General features: G+C 42.9%; 1 protein-coding gene across 8 annotated transcripts in view; it reads right to left on the bottom strand.

Annotated features, from left to right (window-relative positions):
* LOC142503617 (HORMA domain-containing protein 1-like) overlaps window positions 1–17528 on the bottom strand; it is a 31284-nt gene extending 13756 nt beyond the window's left edge. For 3 of the 8 annotated variants that reach the window (XR_012804060.1, XR_012804061.1, XM_075616138.1), the window contains exons 1-9: window positions 17411–17526; window positions 17141–17210; window positions 16670–16814; window positions 11789–11852; window positions 11141–11177; window positions 6920–6940; window positions 4494–4520; window positions 2649–2716; window positions 244–395 (exon numbers count right to left, since the gene is read on the bottom strand). Coding sequence is in view for 6 of the 8 variants with exons in the window: in XM_075616138.1 (XP_075472253.1) it covers window positions 244–395; window positions 2649–2716; window positions 4494–4520; window positions 6920–6940; window positions 11141–11177; window positions 11789–11852; window positions 16670–16814; window positions 17141–17185 (559 nt within the window). In the remaining 2 variants the exon portion in view is untranslated. Of the gene's footprint in view, window positions 1–243; window positions 396–2648; window positions 2717–4493; window positions 4521–6919; window positions 6941–11140; window positions 11178–11788; window positions 11853–16669; window positions 16815–17140; window positions 17211–17410 lie in introns of all 8 variants that reach the window. The other 5 variants (XM_075616133.1, XM_075616135.1, XM_075616134.1 and 2 more) reach the window with 5 other exon arrangements.
* Window positions 17529–20298: the final 2770 nt, after the last annotated feature.

The following is a 20298-nucleotide window of genomic DNA, read 5'->3' as shown; positions in this document are numbered from 1 at the left end:
TCTATTGTGTATTCAAATCTCACCTCCCACCCCTTTTAAATTCTTTCATTTCCAGACACTTATAATTGCGAAATATGTTGGTGCTTTACAAATAAACGGTAATAATAGTTATTGTTATATGTAAAAGAACATAGTATTGTACTATCAGAAAATGCAGTTATAATTTATTCAAACATATTTTCTTAATGCAATACTGTCACTGCAAGTCAGAAATTGTCATTTTACATCGATACGTTTACTCACCATCATCATAGTAGAACAGCTTCATAGTCAGTGATACATCTTTGGGAAGTGGTCCCAGATTATGCATCAAAAGGAAAAGTTTACGGATCAGAGCAATAGATGCTTTTTTTACGTCTTCTGTGGTCAAATTTTTGATAAGATGTTTTTTATCACTAAGAAAAAAAATGTTTTTCAAAAATGAAACTGTTGAAACAAAAGCAACACGCTAACAACAAAATGATTCCGCCTATTATACAAATGCTAAAGTGATATACAGTATCGTCCTGATAAATGAAAAGATAAATCATGTGGAGGGAAGGTAAGAACACTGTGACAACCTCGAAAACATAGCGGGCATATATGGCTATGTAATATAGCATGTAATCGTATTGGTGTAAGGTACCATCAACACAACATCTTGTATGTATTTTCTTTTATGGTCGTACATATTGAGCTGGAAGCTGCTGCCTCGCATCTACTATATATTTTTGAAAGCACTGTATGTCTGCGTGTCCTCTGTCCCTAGCGGCAATCGCATTGGAGCTTTGGCCGTCACTCCGCCTCAGGCCAATGAGATGGCTCCTTTGGCCCGCCCGCCCCCGCACACCTCTCATTGGCCTGAGGCGGAGTGACGGGACAAAGGTCCAAAACAGACACACACACACAAACACCTCCCGCCCAGGTAAGTCACACCACTGCGCGTCCCGCCTCAACATATGGCCCCAGTAACTCACCTATTTCAGGCGCGAGCCCATGCACACAGGCCCCCACACAGGGCGCTTCCTGCCGCCGCCTGCATGCGTCTCCGGCACCCGGGCAGCACATCGGGGGACCAAGCGGTCGCCCGGGGAGCGAGCCCCGAGTCACGGGGAGCGCGAGCCCCGAGTCACGGGGAGCGGCGAGCCCCGAATCATGGGGAGCGAAGGAGCGAGCCCCGAGTCACGGGGGGGGGGGGGAGGGGGGGGGCGAGCCCCGAGTCACGGGGAACCAAGAAGGAGGAGCGGCCAGCGGGGGGACGGACGCCGGGGGGGGGGGGGGCATGCGGATACATAAACTATGACAATACATATGCCCCCTGCTCTCCACCCCCCCACTCCCCTTTCCCCCCTTTCCCACCCCCACTCCCCTTTCCCCCCCCGCTCCCCTTTCCCCCCCCGCTCCCCTTTCCCCCCCGCTCCCCTTTCCCCCCCCCGCTCCCCTTTCCCCCCCCCGCTCCCCTTTCCCCCCCCCGCTCCCCTTTCCCCCCCCCGCTCCCCCTTCCCCCCCGCTCCCCTTTCCCCCCCCTCCGCTCCCCTTTCCCCCCCCTCCGCTCCCCTTTCCCCCCCCCTCCGCTCCCCTTTCCCCCCCCGCTCCCCCTTCCCCCCCGCTCCCCTTTCCCCCCCTCCACTCCCCTTTCCCCTCCGCTCCCCTTTCCCCCCCTCCGCTCCCCTTTCCCCCCCCTCCGCTCCCCTTTCCCCCTCCCCTCCGCTCCCCTTTCCTCTCCACCCCCCCTCCCCTTTCCCCTCCACCCTCCTTCCCCCCTCCCACCCCTTCCCCCCTCCTCCACCCCTTGCCCCGCTCCACCACCCCCTCCTCCTTCCCGCCGCCCTTCGCCTTCCTGCCCGCCTTCCTGCCTCTGCCTTTCACCCGCCTTTACTCCGGCCGCCTCTGCCTTTCACCCACCACCTCACAGCCGCTGCACGCACTCAACAGACACCCGCCACACTCAACACATACCTGCCGCCACACACACCTGCTGCTTCCTGCCCCTACGCACCGACATCACTGACCCACCGCCTCACACCCTAGCAGGACCCCCACTCACAGACAGCACTCACAACCCACGCGACACCTGCCGCCTCACACCCTAGCAGGACCCCCACTCACAGACAGCACTCACAACCCACGCACCACCTGCCGCCTCACACCCTAGCAGGACCCCCACTCACAGACAGCACTCACAACCCACGCGCCACGTGCCGCCTCACACCCTAGCAGGACACACGCCTCACATTTTTACATCTGTTATGTCACCAAAATATACATTGTACTGTGGTGTGTTTACAATAAACCATTTTTAAACAACATCGTATTACATTTTATTCCATCTTTCTTTTCAATATTATTATCCAACCTTTACAACAAATAGTCATCCTATTGTTCCCCGATTTATAAATAATACTACCTATTACGCATTTACATCCCGGGCAATGCCGGGTCTCTCAGCTAGTACAGTATATCTGTCAATTTCCCTTTTTGACTTCCATCTAGATTCTTTGAGACGTGGTTTATATTACTAAACACAATGTAAAGATAACATTTTACCAGTGATCAATAAAAGAGCATCACTACCTCTTCCCTTTTGTATATTACTATTATTTACTCACTGGTATTTTGGTGCTAAGTATAATGTTGTATACATGTAATATTAACAGTTTAATAATTACCTGACAATATCCATCTGAGGTCCTTTAGGTGTGTATCTAAACTTAAACTGATAAGATTCGATCAAGCTCTATGGATAAATAAATACTGAAATTATAAGTAAAAATTACCAACCTTTCTCTGCTAAAGTGCAACATTAAACAAAAAGTATAAACCTGGAACATTTATTTTATTTAAATGAAAACTAATTGATTGATTGATTTATATCAATCAATCAATCAGAGTCCCCCTCCTCCTTACCTCCAGTGAGGGGGAACTGATGGGTTGCCCGCCGGAGCTCCGTGTAGTGTTGTAAGTGCGGTGGCCATTTTAGGACGGCTCCGCAGACGCAGCACGGAACTACAAATCCCAGGATCCTCTAGGGGTAGGAAATTTCACATGGGGCTAGCCCAACCAATAGGATTCGCGCAGGCAGGAAGAAGGAGGAAGGACAGCAAGACAGCAGGTAACATCCAGGGAGCAGTGCCTCTTGGACTAGGCCTAAGCCTTACCCCTTAAGCCCCAGCTAGTCCCTGAGCCACCCCAGCGGAGAGTTGCAAGGAAGGCCCCAGATAGGGACTCTTCCCCTTAGTGCTATTGCAACGGTGACCGGACGGCCACACGGTGCTCTGCGGCCTGGGACAGGTCACAGGACCCCGAGACTTTCAGGTGAGACCCTCCTGCTGGAGCTCACCTCGTGAGGAGGATCAGGACCCCAAGGAGTGAGGGGATTGGTGTCAGAGGCCCCGCGCGTGGGACCTGACTGTCCCTTGATCCGACCACTGCACCTGGGTACAGGAGTGCCCAGGAAGGTATACACGTGCACCAACGGTTCCCAGGACTAGCGCTACCTCACACTTCGGTGGGACAGGACACCAGGGGTATTGTGCCACCGCATCCTCAGTACTTTGGGGGAACCACCACAGGTTAGGTTGTTAGGTGTACACTGTGGGTACAGTGTTACTGTTATTGTATGTGGTTATTATATGTTAGTGTGGGTGTACATTAAAGACTAGTTATATACATTAGGTGGTGTATTACTCATTAAAGTGTATTGATTCCTGTGAGGGGTTATCCAGCCCACGCTGGGATCCCTCATAGGTGGAGGCGCTGCACTGCAAGGAGAAAGAGCTCACCCCAGGCTCTTTAAGTCAAGTCCTGCTGTGGGACTTTTTTTTTACCAATATAAAAATACATATACTGCATCTCAGTACACATTTCCACTTTTTCTCGTTTTTGCTGCATTAGGGGGTGGATCACGTTATAGGAGACTGTGGAGTTCTCAAGTGGACGGCAGCAAGATTTGCAGTTCAACCTAAACACGTGGGACAGCGCAGGCACTGATATCCTTATATATTGATATATAAACAGTATATACCGTAAAAATATTTTTCATTAACAATCGGTAACCAGGGAAATAATGAATCTATAATAGTTTCATCTAAAGAGTCTCTATTTTAAGTTGTTCAGTAAATGACAAACATAACTAGACTTGCAAATTTTAAGACAAACTTATGAACTTTTTATTTCACATAATGTATAACTTGTTTAAATTAATGTAGAATTTAGGTGAGGCTGTACCAAGTTGCAAAGGTTTTTTGGGGACTTAAGCACATATTTTATAGGCAGCATTTTTTCAGAGAAGTTTTTAGCCACAATCAAATAATTAGGACTAACTTGTAACTAGCAAAGACAAAAGGCTTCATCGCTATTTAATAGGGGATATGTGAGTTAAATCAGCATGTGTTATAATTATGAGAAGTATAAACCTCCTCATAATACCCGAGTGTCTTCCTTGTATGTCAAAATAGTCAAACCTCTTTAAATGATCCTAAACATGTACCAATAGATGTATATAAATACATTACATTTGGGTCTTCAGTATCTCTGTATACCTATAGAACCAAAAAAATAAAAAAAAGAAGTGATTATGTATATGCTGCTATACAGTATAATCAGAAATGTTATTCATTGAAATCATTTCTAAATCATCATGGTGTATTGATTAAGTCTGTGAAGTAAGGAGATCCTGATTTATTCATTACCACACTAAAACTCATATAATGCAATATTGTATATAGAAAATTAGAAAAGGTAAATTAAAACCAATTTTTAAAATATACTGTACTATAACAACAATGTCTACTGTGTCAATTTAACTCATTCACTGCCAGACAGGAAATGGTTAAATATACACATCCAAACCTGAATGGATATAATTCTTATAAAATGTCGGTGTGATCCAAGAGGGATCAAAAAAGGTTCCCCAAAGTTAAGCACTCAATGCCGGAACATATTATTCTGGATGACAATTATCCAACAGGAAAATTACCTGTATTGACTGTATAGGGAATAGATAGCCCTAGTAGTACCACTAAATCCGAAGAAAAATAATAAAGTGTTATTCATGTTATTACTTATTAAAAACACATACACATCATTCAAAACTTGTTAAAAAAAACCCGTTCAAAGGTGGCTAAAGTGGTCAGTATCCAAATTGGATTTCCTCTATTAATATAGTCCTGCTGACTCACATACATCCATATCGGTGTTTTCTATTGAGAACCGAAATAGTACAGTGATCAAATGGAGGGTGTTAGTTGTATGAAATTGATTGGTATCAGACAATATATATATGAGCTCTGTTATTCCTCACACTGAGAGTTGTCTCTTTGATGTTGTTATGTATCAAAGTGTGTGCCAGTGTAGCAACATGCTCTTAAACACATAAGCCATACATAAATGTTAATCAGTAGCGCACAGGTAAACTGACAGACTGTATTTTGGTCGCATGGATAGACCAAATGTTCGCAGTTGATAATACACTCGGTCAGTATCTGGACCAGGCAATATTGATATATTGTGTGCGTACACATATAATATCTGGTTAGTATAAGCGGAGCCGTGCAGTATGTCTGCAAGTAGGCCACGTGATCACAGTGGATCCCAAGTATAACCAGTGTGCGCAGTGGTAAATACACTCAGTCTACGTTAAGGCCAAACAATGTAAGTCCGTGCCCTGTGGCCATCAGCTAGTTCCGTGATCGCGGCGGATCATGGACTGAAACTCGTCAGGGCCCCACTGCAGATACAAGCCTATCTTCCCTCGATCACTGGATGCTGCCACCTCTGATGACGTCAGCTGCTGACGTCAATTCCCGACGACCGTTGAAGAAGCGTAGGGATACGTGAAACGGTCGTCGGGAATTGACGTCAGCAGTTGACGTCATCAGAGGTGGCAGCATCCAGTGATCGAGGGAAGACAGGCTTGTATCTGCAGCGGGGCCCTGACGAGTATCAGTCCATGATCCGCCGCGATCACGGAACTAGCTGATGGCCACAGGGCACGGACTTACATTGTTTGGCCTTAACGTAGACCGAGTGTATTTACCACTGCGCACACTGGTTATACTTGGGATCCGCTGTGATCACGTGGCCTACTTGCAGACATACTGCACGGTTCCGCTTATACTAACCAGATATTATATGTGTACGCGCACAATATATCAATATTGCCTGGTCCAGATACTGACCGAGTGTATTATCAACTGCGAACATTTGGTCTATCCATGCGACCAAAATACAGTCTGTCAGTTTACCTGTGCGCTACTGATTAACATTTATGTATGGCTTATGTGTTTAAGAGCATGTTGCTACACTGGCACACACTGATACATAACAACATCAAAGAGACAACTCTCAGTGTGAGGAATAACAGAGCTCATATATATATTGTCTGATACCAATCAATTTCATACAACTAACACCCTCCATTTGATCACTGTACTATTTCGGTTCTCAATAGAAAACACCGATATGGATGTATGTGAGTCAGCAGGACTATATTAATAGAGGAAATCCAATTTGGATACTGACCACTTTAGCCACCTGTGAACGGGGTTTTTTAACAAGTTTTGAATGATGTGTATGTGTTTTTAATAAGTAATAACTTGAATAACACTTTATTATTTTTCTTCGGATTTAGTGGTACTACTAGGGCTATCTATTCCCAATACAGTCAATACAGGTAATTTTCCTGTTGGATAATTGTCATCCAGAATAATATGTTCCGGCATTGAGTGCTTAACTTTGGGGAACCTTTTTTGATCCCTCTTGGATCACACCGACATTTTATGCCTATTAGTCCCTTTAAAGCACCTGCCTATACCTACTATCCAATGTACATTATAGGAGGAGCGGTCCCAGTCCCCTTTAGAGTTTTGTAATGGATATAATTCTTACAAGACTTTGTGCTACTTATCACTAATTATAAATTATATACATAGATACTCACTCCAAGAATAACCATTTGTAGCTGCAAGAAAGGAAAACACAAATAAAAGCTTTAAAACAGATTTGTGTTAGGAATAAAAACAGTTACAGGTGTTACATATTTTGTAGTATCATACAAATAATATGAAATTTGACATGCAACTGATAATCAAGGATTCAAGGATGCAATACCACGTTGGATCAAAGTAATCTAACAGAAAGGATAGGTTTAAAGCAGAAATCACCCACACACATTTTTGTATTTATTTTTTACAGCACAGGAATGAGGACCCCCTGGTTCCTTATATACTTACTGGCGAAGTTACCCGATTAAAATCTCCCTTCAGGGGACCAGTTTTTGGACAAATAGGAAGCCACAACATCATCAGTTGAGGCTTCCTATTGGATGGCTGTTTAAATCCGCTTTAAAACTAGGTACTACTATCAGTAACTTCACCGTTAAGTACCTCGGGAACCGAGGGTCAGTCCGCCAGTTGCAATCCTGTAAATAAAAATTATAGTTGGGGGGAGTGCTGCCAATGGGCTGAATCTTAGTGAAAAAACAGACATGGGTAAGTATATGAAAGCCATATGACAATTCCATTTAAATGGCTACTGCACATTACTGAATATAATTTTCACTAGAGTACAATCACACCTCCTAGGGGCAGGTTATGGCTACTGTATGACCCAATCAGTATGTTACAGTTAGCAGATTATTAAAAAAACAGGATTTATTTAAAGTCTTCTATTACTAAACTGTCAATGGTTTCTCAAATAATAATGTTCGTAGCGTAAGCTGCTACTGATATCTTAGCAAATAGGTCCCTTGATTACATATTATATGTAGTCTTCTTTTATGCCCCACAGTTTGGCTGGAGATTAGATTTACTAGTGAAAGTAGCAAATACATTAACCTTTTAGATCCCTTTATACTCAAAGTACTAGAACCCTTGTGGAAGTCGAAGTATGACGAAACATGTGGGGAAGTGTCACTTGGAGGACACCGTCCTAGGAGCAGTATTACCAACCATTCAATCAACAGCCTTTCCGAGTTCCTTGTGTCTCTCTGATTGCAACGCGGAAGCGAGTGGTCGGGCAGCATACATGTGGGTTGGAGCTGGGACTTGACTGGGCCAATCCGAGAGGGTGGGAGCGTGCCCAAAACACTTGCCACTGACTAAATAAGGAAAATGTGAGTGCATTTCCTTACCTTGAGTCTATGTCTGTTTTATACTGCATTAAACAGTATTACGCAACGTGGATGTTTTCTGCCTTTTTATGAGACCAATTCTAAAGATATCATCAGTAGCCAAATTGCAGACTGCAGGAATCACTCTGTGTAAGAACTGCTTGCATTTTGGCCACTATTGTGTGTGGACAGGGAGTCCTTGTATCCGCCAGAGGACACGAGAGTGACATCTTCCCTGCCCATAGTCGTGACGTCACAATCCGTAACCACGACAACGATAACCAGCTGGGGAGCGAAGGACTGACGTCTTCGCTGTCGGAGGCTTTGAGCACATCCAGGGTTAAGATGCATAGCCAGAAAACCCACCCACAGACAGCTGTGACCATGCAGCAAGCTTAAGCCTATAGGGAACCATGTTAAAAATGGTTTTGAAGCAAAAGGTGACACTGTGTGCTCATTTGCATGTCATTTCCCAGAATCCCTTGCTGCAGTGGAAGTGCTGTGTGCTGGGTGATAATGGTGAAAGGCGGGGTTGCAGACCTGCCTAAGACATGCAAATGAGCATACAGTAATATATCCATTTGCTATATGCTTTGCTGTGGAGGGTTTTTGTCACTTTTTTTACCCACCATAACTTAACTAAGTATATATATATCCACACACACACACATATCCACACACACACATCCACACACACATATCCACACACACATATCCACACACACACACACACACACACACACACACACACACACACACACACACACATATCCACACACACACATACAGATATCCACACACACACACACATATCCACACACACACACACACACACATATCCACACACACACACACATATCCACACACACACACATATCCACACACACACACATATCCACACACACACACACATATCCACACACACACACACACATATCCACACACACACACACACACATATCCACACACACACACATATCCACACACACACACATCACATGATGAAAGGCAGCTAAGATAGTATACATGTAATGAGGACGTAAGGGTATATATATACGGCGTAATCAGAGTCCTAACACAAACCCCAGAAGAAGCCATCAGACTGGCAAAACACGTTGGGCTTTTTGGACATTGGAGGCCACAGTACTAACCCATTGGCAATTCAGCGTGCTGATTTCAGAGGTCCCGGACGGTCTGCTAGTGAGAGGAGACTGCACGCATGTGAATGGGAAGGACGAGCAGCTGAGGAGACCGGAGCAGGGTTGGAGTGCGGCCCAAGTCACTCCATGCACGCTTACTTTGGGGAGATTGTGAGTTTGAGATTTTCCCTAAGTGTTGTATGTGTTGGAGTAAAACGTTAATGCACCATATTTTTGCATCTGTGTTTCTTCCTTACATGAAAACATCCATGGCGGTTTAATTCAAGATATTCTTGTTCGACGGAGTGCATTGTGGCATTTAAATTTTTAGTGCTGGTATCATCCATTACCATATCCCTTATATACACATTATTTGCACTATTCACTGTATCAGTTTGCACCGTAGACACTATTTTTTCATCAGTACTGTACATGTGATTTGTGCAAGTGGGAAAATGTGAGTGTATCTCCACATGTTTTAGGTTTTCTTTTTTAAGTTTATGAAAGGTATTATTCTATGTTGTGCCTTTTTATTTTAAATCTTATGGAGAGATTCGATTTTTGGCTACATCACAGAGGTGGATTTCCACATCATTCTGTGTGTCACTAATACACATGTGGGTTAACCTAGTTGCCCCTCCCCCCCCACCCTTTTTTTAATCTTTATTTGGATAAAAACCACAACGCTACATTGCACTATATATTTTATTTTTCTGTTTTATATATCTCGTGACACCATCTTTCAGAGATGTTCAATCAAGTAACAGTCTGAGATCCTTGTGTACTTTATCTGCAAGGTTTTCATTTGCACATTTATCTCTGTATATTTATTCACCTAGTTGTGTTATTTCGCACCTGGGTGCATTTTGGGTTTACATTTCACTTTTTGAGACGCATGAGTTAAATTTTTGTTGAGCAGCACTGCACTTATGGTGTAATATTTAATTATTTTTTACTTTGTTATGCATGCAATTGGTTTACCTATTTTATATTTGTTTTTTGCACATCTTACTAATGTATGGGGTATACTGTAATTATGAAAATGTCTATGGAGGGTTACAACTAAAACAACTTTTCTTATGCAGCTTCCAATTTTTTTTTACAGAAAAAGTTTTAAATCAGATCAAGTAAAACCATAGGGAGATAATTTTGAAAAGAATTACACACAGGACCGCAGCAATAAAGAAACAGTCCTAAAAGCTGCATTACTGGGTTTCAGAGTCACTGAGCCACCATTATAGCTTGAGAAAGACACTTGTGGCCCGAAACGTTGCTATTTTATCCTATTTTTTTTCCTACTGATGCCTGCAATAAAGGGAGTTAATAAGGATCTGTCAGTTCTGTGGGTATATCTGCTATTACTTGTATATATTCTGGGGACTATAGGTGGCCCTCTCCTTGTCCTACGTGCACCACTTTCCAAGGAGTCAGAGACACCAGCGACATCTAGAGGAACTTCAAAGTAAGACACTTTTGCTGAGCTCAGACAGCCTGCTACACTAGCGCACGTCCTCGCCTCTCTGCTGGCCGATGTGTGCTCATCCCCAGCAGACAGAATGACGCGATTGGAGGCGGCACTTTAAAAAAAACAAAAAAAAAACTGTGTTTGTTTGTGATTGGCTGGCGAAGTACACGTGACACGGCTGCCGCTTGAAATCACAACTTCAGTTGTCTTTTTCAAGTGCAGCGGCGACAACGCTGTACTTTGCCATGGGTGTCATTTTCAGTTTGAAAAGTCACACCCACCAAAGCCTGTCTGAACTCAGCCTTAAGGAGCTGTCCCATTTTTGGAATATGTAATTACTACAAATATTAAGATATTTTGACAGCATCATAACTTGTATTGTCCCCAAAAAAATAAGTGTATACTAATAATTTACATCTAATTGTTTAGATAATCATGCATACTTACATATTTTTTTTCAAGAGCATCAAAGCATCCCTTCATCCTACAGAAAACAACATGTATATATTCTGGTAAAAAGCTGGATGTTCTTTACATACTAATCATGATTTATAACAGTGATAAGATATACACATCAAATAGAAAAGAAAGTACATAGGTAAAGGCTCAAAATGGGTTAATGAAGTCATCCTTAAATTAAACAATGACATATTCTGTAATTGTAGAATGTTTTTCAGTCATATATTAAATGATGAAATTAATAGGTGTAATAGGCCGTTGGCAATTAATGATTGTCAGCAGGCTTTAAACATCTGCTTTCAACCTCCCAGTCAGTTAGCTGAAGGAGCATGCGAAAAGCAACATGCTATCAGTGTGTTAAGACACTTGTGACTACTACAGAATACACTGTTTAAATATTGTGTCTACATAATTACAACTAGCACCCACTGCTGTTACCTCCACTGTATGAAAATAATTCCTGACAGGAACAAACACTATTCTGTTTTCTTATTGGCTCTTCTTAAAATGTAACATTGATATTGTTCAATACAGCACAGATATGGTTATGTAAGGAGTCAGAATCATACCCAGTAAGTGAATGTGGTGCTGAGCCATATTACATTGCTTATAATATCAGGGGAGTAATACACTTACCATTTTACTATTCTTGATGCGCGTGGATACATACTATCGTCTCTCAAAATTTTTATACAGAGTTCTACGATTTACAATTTATTGAAGAAGGGGAAGAAAGATATTGTACAAGTGAATATTATTTAAATGTATATTTAGTTTCTCTACATATTATACACATCTTAGTTGTTTAGAAGTTAGTCTTATAAATTAAACTGATGAGCGCAGTAACAAAAATAATGTTTTGAGTATTTTTGGTTAGAAATTCTAATTCTTACCTTTCTTCATTCTGTAACAACCACAAATTGCAGCAGATCAACAAAGCTCCATTAAAGCAGCAGTATAAGCTGCCGTTTTTTCCCCAAAAAAATAAATAAAAATGTTCCCCTTTAATATGTGCATCAATACAATCCACACAATGACAAGTAATTAACCAAGTTGCCGATCGATCCGTTCTCCTGTGATTGATCGGCGAAGGTTTGGTTCGGGGGCTCACTAAATGGCTGTCAGCAGATGAGGACCAAAGATGCAAAGTTCTGTGGGGTGACGATTATGTGACCAGGCAGTCACTAGACACAATTGGTGCACGCTAGAGGGCAGGGCTAAAAAAGAGGTGTGCCAGAGCCGGTTTTAGAAGATGAAGGGGATGTGACTTTGTAAATGGTTGCTATAGAAACAAAAATGCTTGTTACATTATAATACATTAAAAATGACATTCAGAGTTGATAAAAAAAGAAAGAAAGAAATGCTCCAAGTATTTTCTAATACTACAGAACTGATTTATTTAAAAAAAAAACCACATGTAGGATATTGTTTGGTCTGCAGCTTTAAGCCATTTATCTTAATGTTACCCCCAATTATCGTTCTGATACACCTAACGCCAATCCACGTGTTGATTAATGTTACGATGACCTCGAGTTAACCAGTAAAATATCGTTTCGACAACTTTTGTTTATGTTAAGATGAGTCGTATGCAAATGAGATGCTAATGAGCCGTTAGCTTAACCCCGAACCTCCGTTAATGTTAGCGCAGGGAAATAACGTAAAGACAAATAGGTCACAACTAAACTTGCCATTAGTCACAGCCACATGATGATTATCCTAACGTTATTTCTGTGAATAGCCTATAATGACAAAGGGGTGTAAAAAGCGGTCCCTTAATACAGCGAAGAGCAAACTGGGGGGCGCGCCCCCAAGATTTTTTGGGGGGTGCGTAGGCGGTTGCAGAGGTCCCCCGCTCTTCCCCAAGGCATTTAAATTAAATCCTGGGAGACCACACGAGGCCTCTGAACCCTCTACTTACCGGGATTCAGCCAGCTTCAGGACTCGTGACTATGGCAACGCGTCGTCAAATGACACCGCGGGCTCATGTGATGTCACGGTTGCCTTCGTAACGTGACGTCAAATGACACCGCGGGTCACATGATGTGACGTCACACAACCCTACGGCGTCATTTGACGCCGCCCGAGGTAAGGAGGAGGGGCGCACAACTGAGGTGAGCAGGCAGGGGGGGCGCAGCAAAAAAAGTTTGCGCGCCCCTGCCTTAATATATTATTTGATTATGGCCCTTATTATGTTTTCAATGGAAAGTGCGAAGTATCACACCAAGCTATATATGAATAATTATATATATACCATTCAGAAACATATCTGAGACAATATAATTTAGCCTTGGGAGACATACCTATTCCTACAGTGTAAGCTATGGGGTTTATCAAGCTCTAATTCAGGTACACTGTGAACCAAGCCTGTTTGCATATACAGGCATACCCCGGTTTAAGGACACTCACTTTAAGTACACTCGCGAGTAAGGACATATCACCCAATAGGGAAACGGCAGCTCACGCATGCGCCTGTCAGCACGTCCTGAACAGCAATACCGGCTCCCTACCTGTACCGAAGCTGTGCGCAAGCGGCGAGACTATAGAGCCTGTTACAAATGCGTTATTTACATCAGTTATGCACGTATATGACGATTGCAGTACAGTACATTCATCAATAAGTGGAAAAAAGGTCGTGCTTCACTTTAAGTACATTTTCGCTTTACATACATGCTCCGGTCCCATTGCGTACGTTAATGCGGGGTATGCCTGTACAGAGCTAATACTGGGTGAATACAAATCTGAGTGATTAGTCTGCATTTAGAGTACAAGAGTACTCCCACTACTATGAGATAGTGGTTATGCTATGACTGAATGGATCGCAGGAGAAAAGAGTGTTTTTGCTATTAATCCTAATATAGCTATCCGGAAGCTTTTCACTCTCTTTTCTCCATACCTCCTCCGTGGGGATATTTTTATCATTTTATAACCATTTAGTGTGTAATTATTGATGTAATAAAACTATTTTGTTTTGGTCGCTCTTATTAACCCTGTTTTGGATATGGCTGTTAGACCATAGGAGGGCTATTTAGACTTTATTTTGTGACTTATGGCAATGAGTGCAAATAGTGGGGTTCTTTGAGCCCTTTCTTTGGGTTCTCTCTGTGTACAATATAATTTAGCTAATGTAATCAACTGCATAATGTTTTTAATTTGTGTAAATGTTCATGTATGATATAATAATAATAATAATAATCAGTGGTCGACAAATCCCCAAAAAATCTACTCGCCAAACAAAAAAATCTACTCGCCACCTAGTACCAAATGTGTGCTGCTTGGGCCAATAGGAGCTCGTCACGATGTTAAATCCACTCGCCCGGGGCGAGCAAATGTATAGGTTTGTCGAACACTGATAATAATAATAATAATAATAATAATAATAATAATAATAATAATAACAACAACAACTTTATTTCATATAGTGCTTTTCTTCCAATGGGACTCAAAGCGCGTCGCAATTACAGTATAGTGCGCGGGACGCAGCACATCGGATTGTTACAAACACAGTCCCTGTCCAGAGGAGTTTACAATCTATGATTTTGGTGCTTGAGGCACAAGGAGATAAAGTGACTTGCCCAAGTTCACAAGCAGCCGACACCAGGAATTGAACAAGGTTCCCTTGATTAGAACTCAGTGTCGTTGTTTACAGTCAGTGCATTTACTCACTGAGCCGCTCAGCGTACTAAAGCAGCGCTGCGCAAACTTTTTCAGCTGCGGCCCCCATCCTGCGAGCCGCAGCGTTCGCGCCCTCCCTCCCCCGAAGACACGGCTTCAAATGACGTTGCGGGTCACGTCACTTGCCCCACCGCGTCATTTGACATGTGTTGCCATGGCGACGCGTGACGTCACATGACCCGCTGCGTAATTTGTCGCTGCGTTGCCATGGTGACGTGTCTCCGAAGACCCGGCTGCCAGTAGGTAAGTGAGGTTACAGAGGCCTCACGCCTCCCCCGACATTAAATTAAATGCCTGGGGGAAGAGCGCGGGGCCTCTGTTACAGCCCGCGCCCCCCCTGCAAATTCTCCCGCCCCCCCAAGGGGGTGTGCCCCCAGTTTGCGCACCGCTGTACTAAGTATGGGCCCAATTAATTTACAGGTATTTTGTACAATAATTACAAAGACATAAATAGTTAACAGAACATGTATTACCAAACACAGTCACGGTGAAAGTGATAGAGTTTCTAACAACAAATTGTAAAATAAACAGGGGCAGTTGCAATTAAGCAAAACTTTAATTGATTTCTTCCTCTTTTTGGCAGGGGAAGGGGCAGGCTGACTAGTCCCCCTTCTGTGTGGTCTCCCACGCAGGGGCGTAGCTATAGCCCGGGCTCTTGGGAGGCCCGCTAACCCCCCACCCCTGTTGGCGGCCCACCTGTCTCTCTTCAGAGAGAGCGGGTAGGAGGAGAGAGCGGGTAGGAGGAGAGAGCGGGTAGGAGGAGAGAGCGGGTAGGAGGAGAGAGCGGGTAGGAGGAGAGAGCGGGTAGGAGGAGAGAGCGGGTAGGAGGAGAGAGCGGGTAGGAGGAGAGAGCGGGTAGGAGGAGAGAGCGGGTAGGAGGAGAGAGCGGGTAGGAGGAGAGAGCGGGTAGGAGGAGAGCGGGTAGTAGGAGAGCTAAACGTCTGTAGCAGCTGATAACCAAATGTATTGTAAGGTTGTGGGAAGAAACGTGTTAGGATTGTAAGTATAAAAGATCTACGGAAGGACCTTATGCTATTTAGTGCGATGCGGCTGTTCGGGGAATATTCTGCCCACAATCCCTGTTAAAGTCTATAGGGATTTTCAGACGAAAACCACCAAACTCCCACATCAGACACCGCACTGTGTCGCGTTACCAGCAAAGTCTGAGACAATATAATCTCTCTCTCTATATACACACTCACCAAATATTACTGTGTGTTCGTTTGCATGTATACATACATACATACTTGTTTATAACGTCTGTATATATAACCGGAGCTTTGCAATGCGTGCCTATAAGTGTTTTAGCCAATGCTATTGCAGGCCCTGTGCAAAATGTATTTAAGAGATATATCTCCTGAATATGACTGAGTTTGCGCTGCATAACAAATATACACCTTTCTGGGTGCATTATCACTGTGCTATTTGGGCTCAAATTATTCCTATCTCTTTATCCAAGTCCCTGTGTAACGAGACCTGTGACAGATCTACCTCCTGGTTCTTCCGGGCCTAGAACTCTCCAAGGCGCGCGTGCGTGCGTGTGTGTGTGTGTGTTAGGACAATAAGTAGGTTTAAAGCAGGAGCCTATATCAGTTTAGCTCATATAGGCCCAGATACACTAAACTCTATTAACCTAAATTAACATTAATTAATTCATGTTAGCAGCTATAATTTGTGCATTAAGTGGGAATATCATTTTATACTGAACTATATGCTGTGTGGTTTTATAAATATGTCATGCACTTGTTCGGTAGAATGTCACTTTCTTTATAATGAATGGGTAGTTATTTATTTACTTTATCTATCTCAATATGCGGACACGTTTCCACAAATGGTGTATCTTACCTTCCAAATATCGCGTCCTATAAGCATCTTCAGGAAAGATACCGCGTAAGTAGGTTATACAAGACACCGCCACCGCCATCATGCGTTTTACAAACACCAGCGACTGGCCATGCGTCTTTATTTCAATTGGAAACAGCGCAGCCCACTAAATATTGTTAAAGGGAAACATTGTTTAAAAAAAATAATAATGTGAATTACAGTAAACACTATTTCCTTGAAGCAACGAGTCAAGAAAATTGACATTAATGAATTATTTTGCTTAGCGATCATTAAATAGGAAAATAATCTGAAGGAGTCAACTTTAAACTTGGTTAGAGAAATCCCTTGAAGTTACAGTGTCACTGGGGGGGAAATGTCATGTATAATGTCCCAAATGTGAAAGGTAACTATTTATGGGAAGAGAAATAGTTTGCTGGAGATATTGAGGTGATTTTTTTTTTGCTGCACTTTTATTAGTTATTATGATCTTACCCCACATGTTTCTTGGGGCGTTTTTAATTTCTGCAGTGAAGCCATAGTACTTTCTAATGATGTATATTCCCTGCAAACAGAGCACATAAGAAAAAAAAATGTATAGTACTCCAACATACACGACAGATAACAAATAATCCCCCCTTAACCCTTTTATTAGATTATTAATCCTGTGACGTTACAAATCTCGCTTTAACTTTGGTTTTGTTGCTGTGAAATCATTACTGTATTAGGGACATCTTATCTCATGCACTTAATTATCACACTTACAAATTGCACCGAGTCCTGCCTCTATCACAGCGCTGCCTGCTACCCGCCTCCTCACGCAGTGTGAGGTGAGCGCCGTTATTACACTCGATGCGTTTCCCGCCCAAAAAAAACACGAGCTCGCGCTAACCTGCAATGGGCGCCAACGAATATTGACGTCATCTGGGGCCGCGCTTTACCACAGCTGGCTGAGCGGTCGTTTTCCCGCTCTAGGCGGACTGCGCGCGCCTCTTTTTTTCCCCCCACTCTTTGAAGTGTGTTGAAAAAATGTCAATTTAAAGAAGTGAAAGTTTTGAAGTATATGAGGGATGAACATATTTGCTGATGTCAAGTCACACTCATTTTACCACATTCATGCCTCTTGCATTTATTTATTCATTGCTTTCAGAGATCCTTTTCTCTCTCTCTCCCAAAAGTGCTCTTACATAAATTGCCTCAGTTATAACTTTCATGGGATCGCTTTTAAATTCCTCTCAATCATAAATGTCGGCCTTCAAATCCATTAAATATGGTTGTTCCGGGCCCAAAAAATGTCAATCAAATGGACAAGTGATGACGATTTTCCATAAGTGAAACTCAACTTCTAAATCGAAAAATCTGATATCTCCAAAATAAACGAAATTCAGAAAATCTACAATGTGCTGTGAAACTTCTTTTGTGAACTGGAGATTTTAGATCAATTAATTGGATTGAAGTTGATCTGCACTGGAAAGCTGTTTTAGTGTATATTGAATAGGGTTCGAAATATTAATTTACGTGGGATATTAAACATGTAGGATAACTGTATTCTACATAAAATAGTGGTTTCACCGATTTTATTGAGTTTTCCAATGTAAGGGGAAGGGGTATAGAAAAAAAGAAGGGGGATAGAGGGGGAAGGGTACACGGCTGGGGGTTCCCAGAGGCATGTATACACCAATTGAGAAATACCAATACTAAGATGTGATCATATATGAGACAGAAATTAGTCACTTATAACAAGAGAACATTAAAACTGGGGTAATTTAGGTAAATTAGGGCTTTGCGAGTAGCAGTCAACCATGTCAACTACAATCTAGGTTCCTACGACTTGGTGCCCCAGCCATTGCTAAACCAATTGCGTCCATAGTCAACTCTATCCTGTCTGCAGGCCATATCCCTAAGACCTGGAAAACTGCCAGAGTTGTCCCAATCTTCAAAAGTGGGGACAAAAACACTGTCTCAAACTACAGGCCAATCTCACTTCTCCCAATTCTATCCAAAGTCATGGAAAAATGTGTCCACTCCCAATTAAGTGATTTCTATACCAAGACAAATTTCCCTAGCCAATTCCAATCTGGGTTTCGTCCCAAACACTCCACCGTAACTACCCTGCTAAAAGTTTGCAATGAAATCCAGTGTGGAATGGAACGGGGACAACTCACTTGTGCAGTATTCCTAGATTTTGCAAAGGCTTTTGACACAGTTGATCATGCTATCCTGCTTAACAAACTCCAGAGCTCTGGAATAGGGAAGCATGCTTTAAGCTGGTTTCAGTCGTACCTATCAGGAAGATCCCAACATGTGTCCATCTCAGGCTCTAACTCCAACCCCCTGGATATCACCTGTGGTGTCCCGCAAGGCTCTGTTCTGGGCCCCCTACTCTTCTCAGTGTTCATTAATGATCTTCCCACAGCTTGTAAGGAAGCCTCAATACACATGTATGCAGATGACACAATCCTATATGCACACAGCCATAGCCTCTCTGACCTTCAACACATACTTCAGTCTGACTTTTTGAGACTCGAAAATTGGATTTCCCAAAACAAACTGTTTTTAAACACTGACAAGACTGTAACAATGGTATTTGGGACCAAGACTAAATTTGTAAAGCTCCCAGTGACTGAGCTCCTGATTAGAACCAACGCTAACACCACCCTAACACCTGTCACTAGTTTTAAATACCTGGGCTTATGGTTTGACTCCCACTTAACATTCGGGATGCACATTGATACCCTGACAACCAAGACCTATGCCAAACTAGGGGTACTTTACAGGAACAAATCCTCCCTAAGTCTCCTGGTCAGAAAGCGTATCGCACAGCAGATGCTAATGCCAATTATTGACTATGGAGACATAGTATATGGCTCGGCACCTCAAACCCACCTTAGCAAACTTGACACCCTCTACAATTCAATTTGTCGTTTTGTTCTCCAATGCAACTACAACACACATCGCTGCGAAATGCTCAAAGAACTAGATTGGTCAACACTAGAGTCTAGACGCAAAGTTCACCTTTCCTGTCTTGCCTTTAAATTCTTCATGGGCAAGCTACCCAGCTACCTGAACAAGCTCCTCACTCCTACCACTTGCAGCACTTATCACCTGAGATCAGACTCCAAAAGACTGTTCATGGTCCCAAGGCTCAACAAAGTATCCGGACGTTCCTCCTTCTCCTACCGTGCACCCCAAAACTGGAACAACCTACCAGAGACCCTCACATCCACCACCAGTTTAAGTTCTTTCAAATCTAAGGCTGTCTCACATTTTAACCTGGTCTGTAACTGTTTCATACGCTCATAATATATATTTTCTTTAACTGTGCACGCAATGTCTTGTATATAATGTATACCCTGCTCATTTATGTAACTGTACTTGTAACCATGTATTATTTGTTTTACTCTGTGCCCTGGACATACATGAAAACGAGAGGTAACTCTCAATGTATTACTTCCTGGTAAAATATTTTATAAATCTTATACTATATTAGTGAAAGCACTGTATGTTTGCCTGCCTGGATGTCCGGTGTCCCTAGCGGCAATCTCATTGGTCCCTTGGGCCGCCCGCCCCCGCACACCTCTCATTGGCCTCACACACTCACACCACCCCCTTGGCCCGCCCCCCACACCTCTCATTGGCCTGAGGCGGAGTGA

This window comes from Ascaphus truei, chromosome 10 (genome assembly GCF_040206685.1).
Source record: "Ascaphus truei isolate aAscTru1 chromosome 10, aAscTru1.hap1, whole genome shotgun sequence".
NCBI classification, from domain to species: Eukaryota; Metazoa; Chordata; class Amphibia; order Anura; family Ascaphidae; genus Ascaphus; species Ascaphus truei.
This window is presented reverse-complemented; position numbering and strand designations above follow the sequence as displayed.